Raw genomic sequence first — 15,864 nt, 5'->3', positions numbered from 1 at the left:
AAAGTGAAATAAAAGATCTCCAAAAAAACAAAGAAAAATTCGAAGTCCATATAAGTTGCAACAAACACTGTGGGAGACTAAAAATATTACACTGACAAATAAATAAATACAGAACTAAAAAATATTCACTTTTTAAATAAGAATAAAAAAGAAGCAGAAGACACAATACATACACTGAAGTTTGAAATGTGAAAGCTAACGGTGCTATTTAAAATACAACATGTACTAAAATCTACCCTGGGACCATCTTACTTTGTCAACCTCTTGTCTGGCTTTCACAGTGGCAGTAGAACCAGAATTGTTTGTGAACTATATAAACCTCTGGTATTGTGATGGTAAAACTTAAAATAAAATGAATTCTGATTGTTACCATATGCAGTTTAATAACTTGTTGATTGATTTGCCTAACCTTTGTAACACATTTGTCTATTTATTAAGTGAGGTTTTGATTAACCACACTCCTGGCCACTATCTACTTGTCATTCACATAACATTCAGTCACTAAGGAATCAAGATGTCAATCACATTGTCAATCAAGTCCTTACACTTAGTGTCAATCAAAACTGGATGTCAATCAAGATGTCAATCAAGTCCTTACACTTTGTGTCAATCAAAACTGGATGTCAATCAAGATGTCAATCAAGTCCTTACACTTAGTGTCAATCAAAACTGGATGTCAATCAAGATGTCAATCAAGTCCTTACACTTAGTGTCAATCAAAACTGGATGTCAATCAAGATGTCAATCTAGACCTTAAACTTAGTGTCAATCAAGATGTCAATCAAGTCCTTACACTTAGTGTCAATCAAAACTGGATGTCAATCAAGATGTCAATCTAGACCTTAAACTTAGTGTCAATCAAGATGTCAATCAAGTCCTTACACTTAGTGTCAATCAAAACTGGATGTCAATCAAGATGTCAATCAAGTCCTTAAACTTAGTGTCAATCAAGATGTCGATCAAGTCCTTACACTTAGTGTCAATCAAAACTGGATGTCAATCAAGATGTCAATCAAGTCCTCACACTTAGTGTCAATCAAAACTGGATGTCAATCAAGATGTCAATCTAGACCTTAAACATAGTGTCAATCAAGTCCTTACACTTAGTGTCAATCAAAACTGGATGTCAATCAAGATGTCAATCAAGTCCTTAAACTTAGTGTCAATCAAGATGTCAATCAAGTCCTTACACTTAGTGTCAATCAAAACTGGATGTCAATCAAGATGTCAATCAAGTCCTTACACTTAGTGTCAATCAAAACTGGATGTCAATCAAGATGTCAATCAAGTCCTTACACTTAGTGTCAATCAAAACTGGATATCAATCAAGTCCTTACACTTAGTGTCAATCAAAACTGGATGTCAATCAAGATGTCAATCAAGTCCTTAAACTTAGTGTAAATCAAGATGTCAATCAAGTCCTTAAACTTAGTGTCAATCAAGATGTCAATCAAGTCCTTACACTTAGTGTCAATCAAAACTGGATGTCAATCAAGATGTCAATCAAGTCCTTACACTTAGTGTCAATCAAAACTGGATGTCAATCAAGATGTCAATCACGTCTTTACAATAAATGTCAATCAAGTGTCAATCTTGTCCCTACACTTAGTGTCAATCAAATGTCAATAAAGTCCTTACACTTAGTCAGTGTCAATCAAGATGTCTAACAAACCTTTACACTGAGTGTCAATCTTGTCCCTGCACGAGGTGTCAATCAAGATGTCTAACAAGCCTTTACACGGAGTGTCAATCTTGTCCCTGCCTGTGGTGTCAATCAAGATGTCTAACAAGCCTTTACACTGAGTGTCAATCTTGTCCCTGCACGTGGTGTCAATCAAGATGTCTAACAAACCTTTACACTGAGTGTCAATCTTGTCCCTGCACTTGGTGTCAATCAAGATGTCTATCAAGTTTTACACTGAGTGTCAATCTTGTCCCTGCACGTGGTGTCAATCAAGATGTCTAACAAACCTTTACACTGAGTGTCAATCTTGTCCCTGCTCTTGGTGTCAATCAAGATGTCTATCAAGTTTTACACACACTGAATCAAAGTGTCAACGAAGTCCATCACTAATCAAAATGTCTGCCAATTCATGTTATTTACTATGTGGCATGTCAACTGCTGCTAAGGTACATGTCACCATATTACCCCTCTCACTGTAGCACAGAATCAAATAAGGTTTGTTGGGTCTATACATCTACTTAAAAAATTGAACAATAAAAAGAACAATGGTCATGATTGACTAGGATATAAAATGTCAACTGTAATCTAGCATTGTCTACGATTAATTATGTACCAAAAATCCACAAATCTACAAATCAATAAACAATGTACTGAGTGTTTATAAACAAAAATAGTGCCAATGGCACTGAAGCACAACTGGGTGTAAGTTAATATGACAAGGAACATTGAATGAATTGTGAATGACAGCTCATTAAAACTGCATTAGCTGTAACAGGAACATTTTAAAAACTTTTGTTACCATTTGATGTACATTCTGAAATTGACTAAATCACACATTTGTAAATTTACTTCTACGAAAAGAGTCGTGGCTGTCTATGGGGTCTCCAATTCAGTAAAGTAGAGATTTCTTGAAACAATAAGGTCAAAACATTTAGGTTAGTAGGCCAACTTTCTGCAAGAAAGATGCCTTGCGCATGACATGCAAACACCAACTTGAGCCATCATACAACATATTCAACAAGTCAGTTGAATTCGATGTTCATTTCTTGATGGAAACAAATTATCTAGTTACAGCTAATGCAGAAAAATGAACAGAGAATACATTTGACTTTTTTCAAAGTGATTTGAAACTCTTGTTTGATACTCTCTGTCAATATATAGAATAGCCTGTTTCCAGCACTGATGTGTTACTTGGATATGTACTTGTATTCCTAAGATTGTCCTCCTTCCAATATCAAGTGGATATTATGTTTTGATTTACATTAACATATGTACATTACATGTATATCATCACAGTGAGTGTATCATAGACATGTAGAGGGGTCAAGGCTCTTGGGTCACTATTCAGATATGGACAACAGTGATTTCTGCAATCTCGGTTTTGTTTCTAAATATCACTTACAACACTTGTAAATAGCTCTTAGTTAATGCATCTGTGATGTCCATCTTGATAGTGACCTGAATTATTTGTTTGTTAATGTTAACTCCTGTGTTCATCAGTTGCTGTGCATTCATTTAAATAATGACTTCATTATAATACTTAAAACAGTATGTATGTAATCATGATGCCCAGTGTGACTAATCAGTTTATGAGAGTGTTCTGATAACAGCTGTTGGAGGTGTGGCTAACTGAATCAGTTTTTCAAATTGTCATATCCACTTGATAACAGGAAGCAGGACAAGCTGAACTTCCCATGCAAAAGCCATTTCTAAAATCTCATATATTATGACCAAAACTATGACTTGATTTATCAATTGAAAATATTGATGTGCATTCACATGATCATAAATGTTTCCTGCCAACACTTTCATTCAGAATCTCAACTGTTGTATTGACTGCAGCAGTCAGGTCACTGGATCATTAAGATTTACATATGAAGTAAACTAATTTACATGTTTACATCTGGCTGATTTTCTTTATGATTCACTTTCCTATATTCCACAGTAGATGAGTTGATTTACATAATCATGATCAAACAATTTAGTCTTGTAAACCTGTGAAGTCACAAGGATAACCACATTTCTTTACCCATACAGTTGATAACTTGATGTACGCATTCGTGATTTGTTTTTGTAAACCTCTCAGCACCACAGCATAGATTACATTGAACCAGCTGTGTGGCATCAGGTTGTCATGTATGAATGTCCGTCTAAAATGAGTTCATTTGCATATGCAAAATAGATAAAAATTGTCCCATTCTAAACACATGAATGAACTGGTTGGTGCACCAGTCAGCAAAATTAGTAGTTTTTTTTAGGTGACTGCAAGTTTTTAAAAAAAGACTGGCAGACGATAATTCCTTGCAGTTGTGCTAAAATGTATCCTAGTCACTTGACTGACAGAAACAAGCTAAATTGCCAGGGGTGGGGGTGGGGGTGGAGCTATCAAAGATCAAATGTAAAAGCAGATGAAAATGTACCAATAGTATCCACCTTGCACACTACTATTAAAGACCTGTGCATTTCTTGATATACACAATTAAAAGGATTATTACTGAAAAAACAGAAACAACCAAGGAACACATTTCCTTGTAAGAGACAACAATTTTGCAATATACTTTTTAAAATACACAACTTTTGAACGATTTCACCATGACTGAATGAAAGAAGTGCATGCTTGATCAAAAACTTGACTTGAAGTTTATACATCTGTTGAAGACAGACACATTAAGTAATACTGTTGTATTGTGTTTTCCACAGTAAAGGATGGACGCTAACTTAAAAAATTAACAAAGAAACAAAAAATCGTCCGTGGTCATAGATAGTCTTGGTCCATCCTCCAGATTTTTCAGCTGGCATTTATACCCTTCCTCCTTCTGATTCACTACTTTAAAAGCAAATAGCACCCATCCTGATAAATAGAATAACCACTTCTGGAAAAATGAGATCTACTGAAGTCATCCAATTTAAGATCAGCAATAATAAAATGTAACAAATTTAAGATGTAACATCTTTCTCAATAAATACAATACTAGCATTCCACTTTATACAAGCTAAAAATTCTGACTATAGTTTTTTGTGGTTTTTTTTGGTATTTTGTTATCATTTGATTTCTATTGTTTTAAATCCTATCATTAAAATTCAAGAATTTGTTCTATGATCAATCTATTTCCAATCATATAAAAAGCCTCATATCCTGGTACTTGTAGGAGTTGTCATAGTAACGTCTGCACTTGGTGCAATACTTTAAAATTGAATTCAATAGTTGCTTACAGTGGTGAACCACTAATAAGATGTAATAATAGCTGCCTTTTTTCTAAACAAATTATGTTCTCCTGGTAGCACGCAACAGTTAAAGAACAATATTGTGGGCTGACCAATTATAATTTGTCATTTGTCAAGGTTTGTTACTTTTTACAAGAAATTATTGACTATTGAGTAAATACATTCTGGTGATAAAGTCTTCAAGGTTTGGACTATTATTAGTCGGAGTTGACCAAATACATTCCAGTGATAAAAAGTCAGTCATGTTTAACTCTTTTCAGTAATAGTTCACTTTCGACCAAATACATTTCATAGACAAATTCATTACATTGTCATGTTGGATATTCCAGCATTTCTGTATTCAACTACAGAAAAGTCATCAAGGTTTTTTATTTTGTTTGACTGAAATCAGTCAAGGTTGCAGTACTATTGACGATATATATATATTTTGGTGATAAGATCTATCCAAATATGACATTACACAACTGAATGGCTTAAGTTTAAACATACAACTCAGGAGAGAAATTTAACCATCTCTGACAAATTTCAAAGACTGTTCAAGGTTTGCCACAACACATTTCATGAATAAATGTAAACCAAACTTTGACACTTTCAGAACCAGGTCACAATTTTTCTGAGACATCTCGGTAACAATTACATTTCAGTTTGCTTACGTTTTTTTTCATTTAGTAAATGTTCATATCAAATTACTAATAATCCTCGTTAGACAATCTCCAAAATTTTGTCACTGCACTATTTCAGTGTGACTTCACATGGAACTGAAATTTGACTTTGATACCTCTCATCTTGCCAGATCTTTGGGTGTCTCCTTGTATATTGCGTAATGAACAAACTGGGTACATAAAGCCAAAAAACAAAATGTACACTTAGATAGCACATTGCATAAGTGTGAATCTTCATACTACATGTATGTGAGTTGTCATACACTGCCTGAGTTTATTAATTACCCCTTTAATACTCTCTCTGTGCTACCCTTTAAATGCCCAGTTTAAACCATTTTTTGTTGATGTATTTATCTGAGTTTCAGCTACTGCCAATGCCATAGGCACTAAGCTATTGCCATCAGACTGTATCATTTGTGTTATTATTTATTTATTTTTTTTATTATAAAGTACTAATTCTATCTTTGAATCTGCTCTTTTCACCATGTTTTTGCATGGGACTGTTTTTCTTGCCGTCTATGTGTTCTTTCCTGTATGCCTCCCACCTTGCATCATCACTTTCATGTGTTAGGTATCTTTCTCCAGCTTGTTTTTCCAGCTCTCTCAGATCAACCCACAACTGGTAGTCCTGTAGTGGACAACAGTGCAATAATGTTACAATTAAGGTCTCTGACACATCATTAGTTTGTTGTTCAGAAGAATGGAGCTGACAGTGTTAGCATATGGCACAACTATGTGACAGAACAAAATTATTGACTGTGTGTCACCTTATTTCTACAATCTTTGTATACTGTACATTATTGTAAGTTTGAACTGAACTGACAAACTGTAGATTTGAGAATAAACAGTTAAACTGACATCTCTTACCTGTAACCATACATGTGCCAAGGATTTGTCTGCAGTGAATCTTTTACGTAGCTTGACTTGCAATAAGTTATTGATAACATCAATGGCTGCAAAGTAAATGTAAAAACTTCGTAAGACTATAGAATTTACTTAGGTACATCAATTGTGTATACTCTCGACACAAAGGTATTCTGATATTTTAGAGTATTAATGCTATACTGCTGTAGTAAGTGTTTTATAAGCCTGGACTTGTTGATGTATCACTATAATTTTACTCATTGTAAATTGGACTAACAAGTTAGACAGCTTTCAAGGTGACTATATACATGTATGAAGTAGTTGGGATCACACTGTGACTTCTACTGTACAAATGGACATAATACAGGAATGCCTATTGGGTGCAGTTTCAGACTAGGCCAGGTATGAACATTACGGCAACCTGGTAATGTTAGCTATCAAACCCTGTCATTTTGGTTGAGTTCTAAAAACAAGGTGGGTGCATCAGGTGCTCAACAACAACAACAACAACAACAGCAACAGCATCATGATTATATGTGGTGTGATTTCTAATGACCATACCATTATTTCCTGGGGAGGAAACATGACCCTGTTTATCAGATTGAATGTGTTTTCACAAACACACCGTACACTCATACATAATCTGACCCCTACCTTCTGGTGAAACCTCTTTCCAGGGATTGGGAGGATACATAAAAGCTGCATTCTGAATTTGATCCGTAATATCTTCATCTTCATTGAAAGGGAAAGTACCACTTAAACTGTAAGGAACATTGAAACATAACATCATGAAATGTACACACTTCTGGTCACATAATTCAAGTTCAAATACACACTATATGTAAAGTACAGACTGAAACATAACATATTTATAGATAAATATTGGCCAAATGTCAAATGCACAAATTAAAAGGGAAAGCACCACTTACAACAGCAACACCAAAAATAAGTGCCAATGAAGTTGGCATGCTAATATGTCAGTTTCTACAAGAGAGGCAATTAACAGCCTGAGAAAATATCAACTATACATTTCACATCATTCTGAGCAAAATCATATTGTTTAGACCTAATTTGCATATCAATCATGGTGGTCATCTTGCCTTCTTTGCCTAGACACCTGTGTATGACACAGAAAGTAGCCAACTACATACCTTACATATATAATAACACCAACAGACCACATATCCAAAGATCTGTTATAACCTTTACTTCTTAGTACTTCAGGAGCCAAATATGCTGGCGTTCCCACCACTGAACGACGAAAAGATTTCTCACCAATTATTCTTGCAAACCCAAAATCACACAATTTTACCTGTAAAACAATGAAAATGTTATATGTCTGTGAAACGTTGCCTGACTTAAAGTTGAGGTCCTTGTAGCAGATTGACTAATATTTGTCATGGTGGATGAGAAAGTAATGAGAATCACAGAGTACTATAAAACTGCTTTCTTTTCTTTTCTCATTATTCAATGCCTCTGATTGTCTTAATTTCAACAATGATGCTTTCAAAAAGGCAGCAGACCTCAGCTGTTTCTCAGTAATGAGAGTTGACAAAGTAATCTCTCACCTGGGGAAAATCTGAATCCGATGACAGAAGCACATTCTCTGGTTTCAAATCACAATGCACAATGCTCTTACTGTGAAGGTATTTCAAAGCTATGAGAATCTGAGGGAAGAAAAATCATTTCAAAAATAACAATTAAATTTAGAGTCTGATAAAAAAAAACTATTAACCTTAGGAAATGCTGAAAATAAGAATCTGACTTGGGTCATATGCAAGATATAACCTGGAATAGTCATTTGACCTTACAGGTCAAGGTCAAGTTATTTCACCATAGATAATAAAAGACTACTGCACCAAGTCTTCATGTGTTAAAATTATCTAAATAAATTAAAAGATTGTGCACAAACTGTGGTCACCCTTTAGCAAAATTTCATTAGGTCACAAAGAAATGACATGCAAAGTGACAACTTTACACCAAGTTTGAATGAAAAGTGGTCTCAATTTGACTGTGAAATGGCAGCAAACGCATACACAGACAGTGGCTGCAGACAGACACATTTGTTGACCCTCTAAATGCAATGTTATGTACATGGAGGGTAATTAATCACACAGTACATATTCATTTTCACAAAAAATACTAGAGACAAAAATGAATACCTGGTGTATAAGAAATCTTGTCACTCTTTCTGTGAGTCTTCCTTTCTGACTTGATAAAATCATCTCTAACATATCCCCTCGTAATTTGCCCATCACTACAAACACTCTCTCTGGAGTTTCAAACATCTTCTCCAGGTTAACTACGCCTTGATGACGTACATTCTACAGAAAAATAAACACAGTAAAATGTCAAACAATTTATTTTCATGAATAACTACAATTAAAGTTATCAAACATTCCAAACAAAGAGAAAGGACACGTCACAGAGCTTTCTAGCTGGGTAGTTATTGTAGGACTAGCCAGTCAAAGGGAGAGGAAGGAATTAAGAACTTAATAAGACAAACTGAGCAATATCTTTTCACAATTTTCCTGAAGTTTACACTAGAATAAAAGCTGGTTATTGCCTGAGTAATGAAATTTGTTCTTGAAAGAATGACAACGTGCCTAAATTAATGATACTGTAAACAGTAAGAATGGAAATAAGGAGGGTGACAGTAGCTGGTTTGGTCATGTGACAGTACCCCTTGTCATGTGAGTATAAGCGTGGTGTACTTGGGGTATTTATTATTATTTTTATTATTATTATTCAAAACTTTATTACAGACCCATGGTCCAGAGAAGAACAAAAATATACCACAAGACAGCATAATTTTTATATAACAGACAAATACAAACAGAAAATATTACAACAGGTATTATTTTAAAAGAAAAATTTGCAATAATGTTTTCGATATTGCACTGCAGTGCAAATACCACTAGTATGTACACACAGCGGTGCAAGTAATCTGTTGTAGATATGTAATATTATATGATACTGTACATAGAAAGGTCATAAATACATTTAGAAGTTTCAAAAACCTACAAAAACAGCTATGTTGTGCTGTTGCACTGAGATTAACAGGTTGTTCTATGCACAATATAGACTGTAAGATATGTTGTGTTGTTCAACCCTATTAATCTTCTAAACCAAGACACGATTGATTAGCTGATCGCATGGCATGAATGTGTACCTTACAGACTATATACACAATACCACTAACTCTTGTTGTTTGATTCACTGTTTACAATACAGTGTGTCTATCGTTAGGATCGACCACTAACACTGTCACTATTGTAGAAATCATACACTACACTGAGTTGTGCTGAGTTGTACTTTCTGAATTTGATATCCCATGTATGAGCTTTAAAGTTGTGTTGAGTTCAACTATACTTTCTGAATTTGATATCCCATGTATGAGCTTTAAAGTTGCATTGAGATCAACTGTACTTTCTGAATTTGATATCCCATGTATGAGCTTCAATGTACATATGAAATCAAATATAGGATTTATATAGTATCCCATAAGAGACAACATAATGCTTTAAAGCCCAAGGTGCAACCAGGCTATGTGCCCACGCTACAGAAGTAGGTTTGCGCATGTGCAACGGAATACATTTGTTTATCTGGGAGGAGCATTTGGTAAATCCGACCCAGGTAGTTTATCAACATATTAGTGGCTGTTCACACATATTGGTTACATGTAGTTCTTGCCTAATCCGAAGAGTCCCTTGCTTGTTATATTTTTTTCAAGTGGCAGTGTTTCTGCTACGTTTTTTTCCGGTGCGTACGTACGGCCAGACACCCAGTCTGGATGAAACACATATTTCTATAAACGTATACATAAAAATTATAACCTGAAAAATTATATTTTGAGGGACCTGTTCTAACACGATCCAAACACTATTACACAGTGACAATTTGTATAATTCAAATTGTAAACTGATATTCTTGGGTACGAACTAACTTACTTACTTGTATCATTTGTACAAGGTACTAGATTACAGTTGCACACCATCGGCATTTGGTCGATCATTACCACACCAAAATCGTTAGATAGATGAGAATTTTTTTTACAGATTACAGATTACATGTAGGTCGTGTTTTGACAACATAATCGGGAAACCTTCAAAATTAACTTCACAAGTATCGCACAGGCCAGAGCGGACTAAGCTTTACACTTCCATACTTACTGTACACTAGGTAGCTAGCTACGTGCGATCTCGACTTTGGTAGAAATGTTGTTGATGTTCCCGTTATTTTCCTTCCGTGTTCTAATTCTTTGAAAGTATCTGTCATGGCTGTTTTATGATTGATTAAACTTGTATTTCCAAACCCAATGTCCCATCTCAGAAAACAGTCAATAAAATCACAAACATGTGCTTCTCCAAGTTATCCCGATGTGTAGGAGTACGACCCCAGCTATTTCAAAACAAACGCTAAAATGCATAGTCGTGATGGGGTGACTACGGACTCTTGTTTGGTCTCCGCTCTGTCTCTGTGCGTATGTTTGACTACGATGTCAGTCGATGTCATTTACATGACGAGGATTATTGCTGGATAGTGCCAAAAACATATGGAAACGATTTTTGAGAAATATGGAAAGAATTTAATACGATTTCTCAACTTTCAAATTTGAATGAAACAAATATTTATGATGCCTCCATGATTGTACTTGTAGTCTTGTTAGTTCGCATTACGTTCATCTCCACAACATACACAGAGCTAGAGATCGTAGAGAACAGTCGACAGGTATAGGAACTAGACTAGGCAGTGATGTATGATCTATGTGTACAACATAGACAGTTGTCCTTGAAATTTGAGGATCATTACAGAAATAAAAGAGTTGCCAACGTTAGATTTGTTTATGAATTATATCACTCGTTTATCAGTATCAAATGTCGCACTAAATGTTTCAAAAATGTCTTACTCCGGGGTCATCAGAAAATTTAACTGAAAGTATGGGAATTCTTGATCGAAACATATTCAGTCATAAAAATCCTCAGGTTTCTGACAATTTCCAATACTTGTTACAAGAAAGGCTGCATTCCAAGAATATTTGGTTAGCTACATGTATTACATCTGATGCCTTATATGTGACGCACGATCTTTGTCCAGTTTGCACCACAAGGTGTGCTTCGCCTCCTGTACATGTTCTGTATGTTACTAGCTTGTCTGGCAGTGCTACATTTTGCTTCCTCTCTTCATTTTTCTCAGATGTTTTAAGAATTTGAAAATAGTCAGTGTCCGATCGACAAAATTCTTTCCACTGAAGTTTAGAATACATTTAATTCTACTCTACGTAAGTGTCGTGTCGTTGCATCATACATCATGAGACGTCACATTGACCTCACACTTCGCTTCGCGCTTTCTTCAACTTCCGGTCCCTATGAAACTAGTTCGAAGGCTTTCGCTAGCGATCGCGTGGCCAGTCTTGTTTTACCGCGTAATCGTCAGAATTTTTTAATTTTTTTTTACACTTTGGGTATCTTACTTGCTATTAGTACTTCTGGGCAACTCATGTTTAATTTTCTGACCTTAGAAATTTTTTTCAATGATCGTCAGGTTTTAGTACTTTCCTAAGCCGGTCCCACAACTAAACTGTTGTGGTTATACTTATAAGTTATAGCTGGGCGTTGTGACCAGTACGTAACCGGCTATTATCTACATCACTGCCTACTAGGTATAGGTACATCAACGACACAACTACTTGACAGAAAACACTTGTCGTGCACACAAAAAGTTGTATGAAATTGTGATTTTACTAAGGAGTGCAGCAACCCAGAACGTACATCGATCAAACTGAGAAACATTTTGGTTTCATTTTATGTCATTCTATTTCAGTAATAATGTATCATTTTTACGTACCGTTCGCACACATGAGCTTGATTTTAGGCAAAATATCGGGCTAATAGAGTGCACACAGACTCTTTTGTTCGCTTGTATTGTTTGCATTCGGTATTTGGCATTTCACACATTGTTTATTTGCACCATTCACAGTGTCTTATCATGCTTTGTGTAACTTGTAAGCCTAATTGACAACTGGCCAACGGTTTTTACTAGACAAATTTGAAACAAATTTTGCGTCAGTTTGATGGTAAACCTGCTATATTGGCTACCAAACTTAGTTAAAGTCAGTTATTTCTACTCATGTTGCATCACTATATATTTACAAACAGCATATATGAAATATGAGAGCCATGTGAAACTTTTTCAGTGCAAAATGGGATGAAGACATGAGGGCAAAGTCAGTGCTCCTTACAGCAGTTTGAATTTCCCGCATATGCATACATTACCCATAATCCTCTTTATATAGTGGACATCTGCCTTTAATACCAATATGACCTGATACCAGCTATTCATTTGCAGTATCACCAGGAGTGCCATTTTCTGCATCATGATCCAGTCGCAAGACAAAGTCATATTGCAGAAATAACATGAATGGTGATATCAGGGGAAGGTATACCAGGCATGAATAGTGAATTGGTAATATTAAAACACATGAATGTTGAATTGGTAAACATTGTGTTACTAATGAATGATTGTATAACACCCCCACCCACCCTCACCCCACCCCCTTGACTAATGAAGAGGTGATATCAGGTAATAACTGATTTATCATATACCTACGTCCAGGAATTCAAAGCGCAAATACAAAATATACAAAGCTATGTGATAATGTCTGAATCTTGCATTGTGCAACTACATTGTCATGAGACTAACAAGTGCACTATGTATACAGTCTACCAAGCCATTAAATGTTTATTATCATCAAACTTTCAAGATGGATTCCAGGGTAATTTTTAATTTCAAATGCTTGTTTGGTAAGTTGTTCTCCAAGAGCTTTGATAATGGATGGGAAAATAAAAGTGATTAGTCAACTGTGACCATAACTACTGTGCTATAGTAACCTCTATATGATACTACTAAGAATACACTGTACAATACAATGGCTCTTGGGTCCATGTTGAGTCAAAAGTTGAGTAAGATTACCAAATCTGTAGGTGGGACTGGTGAGCGTGTCTGGGAATTATTTGAGTACATTTTTACAAAAGTCACTCTAGAAGATGCAAAAAATGAACATTATGTGGTTAATGGACTTTCTAAAGTTATTGGGTTTTTTGATAGTATTTTGTTTGATTCTATTCAGAATTTGCAGAGTGATATTGGTCAAAGGATTAGAGTGACTGGCTTAGAATCTGCACATTGCAGATTCAGGCACTGTTGCTGCCTTTTGTTTCTGAATGGCTAAACTTTAAAGTCTTTGGGCAAGATTTGAACTACAATTGTGCCCTGGTCAACCAAATTGTATAATTGGGACCTGGTAGGACAGCGATTGCAATGTGAATATTTTAATCCTATGTGCTTACAACAGCTCCAATGGGACCAGGGTTGTATGCTCCGGGTGTTCAGGAAGCATGAAGGGCAGTTGTTCTGTATAGGTCCACGCCAGGAGTAATAATTGTAATTTCAAAGCACTTTAGCACTATACTAAAACCAACATTATTAATATTATCATTAACTTATTTGAATCATACTTAACACTAGTTTTTACATCTTATCTTCAGTTCGGCTTTTCTTAACGTTGCAAGCATTTTTCAAAACATTTGTGAGTACTTAACATAAGAAGTACTCACATGTAGTATGGCTACCTCATTGATGACCTGGTCTTGATGCTTGGTATTATTAGGAAATCTTGTCTTGTCAATGACTTTGATTGCAACAGATCTTGATGTCTGACGGTGGACACCTGTCAATAAACACAATAAAGTAATTCAATAACAGTGTCAACAACAGTATAAATACATATACCTACATCTGTCAATCTAGGTATACAGTTATCATTTTTCTACTACTACCACAATTCTTTTGTAATGATTGAGTACAAAATCAGTTTCCATAGTAACACAAGCATCACAACAGCACACTGATTAACAAATGTTGAAACAAAGAAGAAATCAATTGGATGTTATTGGGCAATGTCCATGAAGTCAAGATGAGACAAGACCATCAATTGGATGTTATTGGGCAATGTCCAAGTCAAGATGAGACAAGATCATCAATTGGATGTTATTGGGCAATGTCCAAGTCAAGATGAGACAAGACCCATCAATTGGATGTTATTGGGCAATGTCCAAGTCAAGATGAGACAAGACCATCAATTGGATGTTATTGGGCAATGTCCAAGTCAAGATGAGACAAGACATCAATTGGATGTTATTGGGCAATGTCCAAGTCAAGATGAGACAAGACCATCAATTGGATGTTATTGGGCAATGTCCAAGTCAAGATGAGACAAGACATCAATTGGATGTTATTGGGCAATGTCCAAGTCAAGATGAGACAAGACCCATCAATTGGATGTTATTGGGCAATGTCCAAGTCAAGATGAGACAAGACCATCAATTGGATGTTATTGGGCAATGTCCAAGTCAAGATGAGACAAGACCATCAATTGGATGTTATTGGGCAATGTCCAAGTCAAGATGAGACAAGACCATCAATTGGATGTTATTGGGCAATGTCCAAGTCAAGATGAGACAAGACCATCAATTGGATGTTATTGGGCAATGTCCAAGTCAAGATGAGACAAGACCATCAATTGGATGTTATTGGGCAATGTCCAAGTCAAGATGAGACAAGACCATCAATTGGATGTTATTGGGCAATCATGAATGTTTGAGTCATGATGAGACAAAACAACACTTTAGAGTAATCTCTCCTTGTACAATGCAGGGGCCCAAAACAGACCTAATGAAGTCAACCTATTCATGTACAATGCAGGGGCCCTAACAGACCTAATGAATTTACCCTATTCCTGTACAATGCAGGGGCCCAAAACAGACCTAATGAAGTCACCCTATTCATGTACAATGCAGGGGCCCTAACAGACCTAATGAATTTACCCTATTCCTGTACAATGCAGGGGCCCCCTAACAGACCTAATTAAGTCAACCTATTCCTGTACAATGCAGGGGTCCCTAACAGACCTAATGAATTCACCCTATTCCTGTACAATGCAGGGGTCCCTAACAGACCTAATGAATTCAACCTATTCCTGTACAATGCAGGGGTCCCCAACAGACCTAATGAATGCACCCTATTCCTGTACAGTGCAGGGGTCTCTTAACAGACGTAATGAATTCAACCTATTCCTGTACAATGCAGGGGGCCCTAACAGACCTAATGAAGTCACCCTGTTCATGTACAATGCAGGGGTCCCTAACAGACCTAATGAATTCAACCTATTCCTGTACAGTGCAGGGGTCTCCTAACAGACCTAATGAATTTACCCTATTCATGCACAATGCAGGGGTCCCTAACAGACCTAATGAATGCACCCTATTTCTGTACAATGCAGGGGTCTCCTAACAGACCTAATGAATTCAACCTATTCCTGTACAATGCAGGGGCCCCGTAACAAACCTAATTAAGTCAACCTATTCATGT

General features: G+C 35.9%; 1 protein-coding gene across 1 annotated transcript in view; it reads right to left on the bottom strand.

Moving 5' to 3' along the window:
- Positions 1-5,387: 5,387 nt before the first annotated feature.
- The window catches only part of LOC144448233 (serine/threonine-protein kinase D3-like), a 46,329-nt gene continuing 35,852 nt past the window's right edge, over positions 5,388-15,864 (bottom strand). Inside the window, exons 12-18 of the mRNA XM_078138396.1 lie at positions 14,052-14,164; positions 8,598-8,759; positions 8,004-8,102; positions 7,587-7,747; positions 7,090-7,196; positions 6,439-6,524; positions 5,388-6,199 (exon numbers count right to left, since the gene is read on the bottom strand). Of these exons, the coding sequence (XP_077994522.1) occupies positions 6,014-6,199; positions 6,439-6,524; positions 7,090-7,196; positions 7,587-7,747; positions 8,004-8,102; positions 8,598-8,759; positions 14,052-14,164 (914 nt within the window). The 3' untranslated portion in view covers positions 5,388-6,013. The remainder of the gene's footprint in view (positions 6,200-6,438; positions 6,525-7,089; positions 7,197-7,586; positions 7,748-8,003; positions 8,103-8,597; positions 8,760-14,051; positions 14,165-15,864) is intronic.

The sequence above is a fragment of the Glandiceps talaboti genome, chromosome 2 (assembly GCF_964340395.1).
Source record: "Glandiceps talaboti chromosome 2, keGlaTala1.1, whole genome shotgun sequence".
Lineage (NCBI taxonomy): Eukaryota > Metazoa > Hemichordata > Enteropneusta > Spengelidae > Glandiceps > Glandiceps talaboti.
Note: the sequence above shows the minus strand (reverse complement) of the source record. Positions and strands in the feature narration are given on the sequence as shown.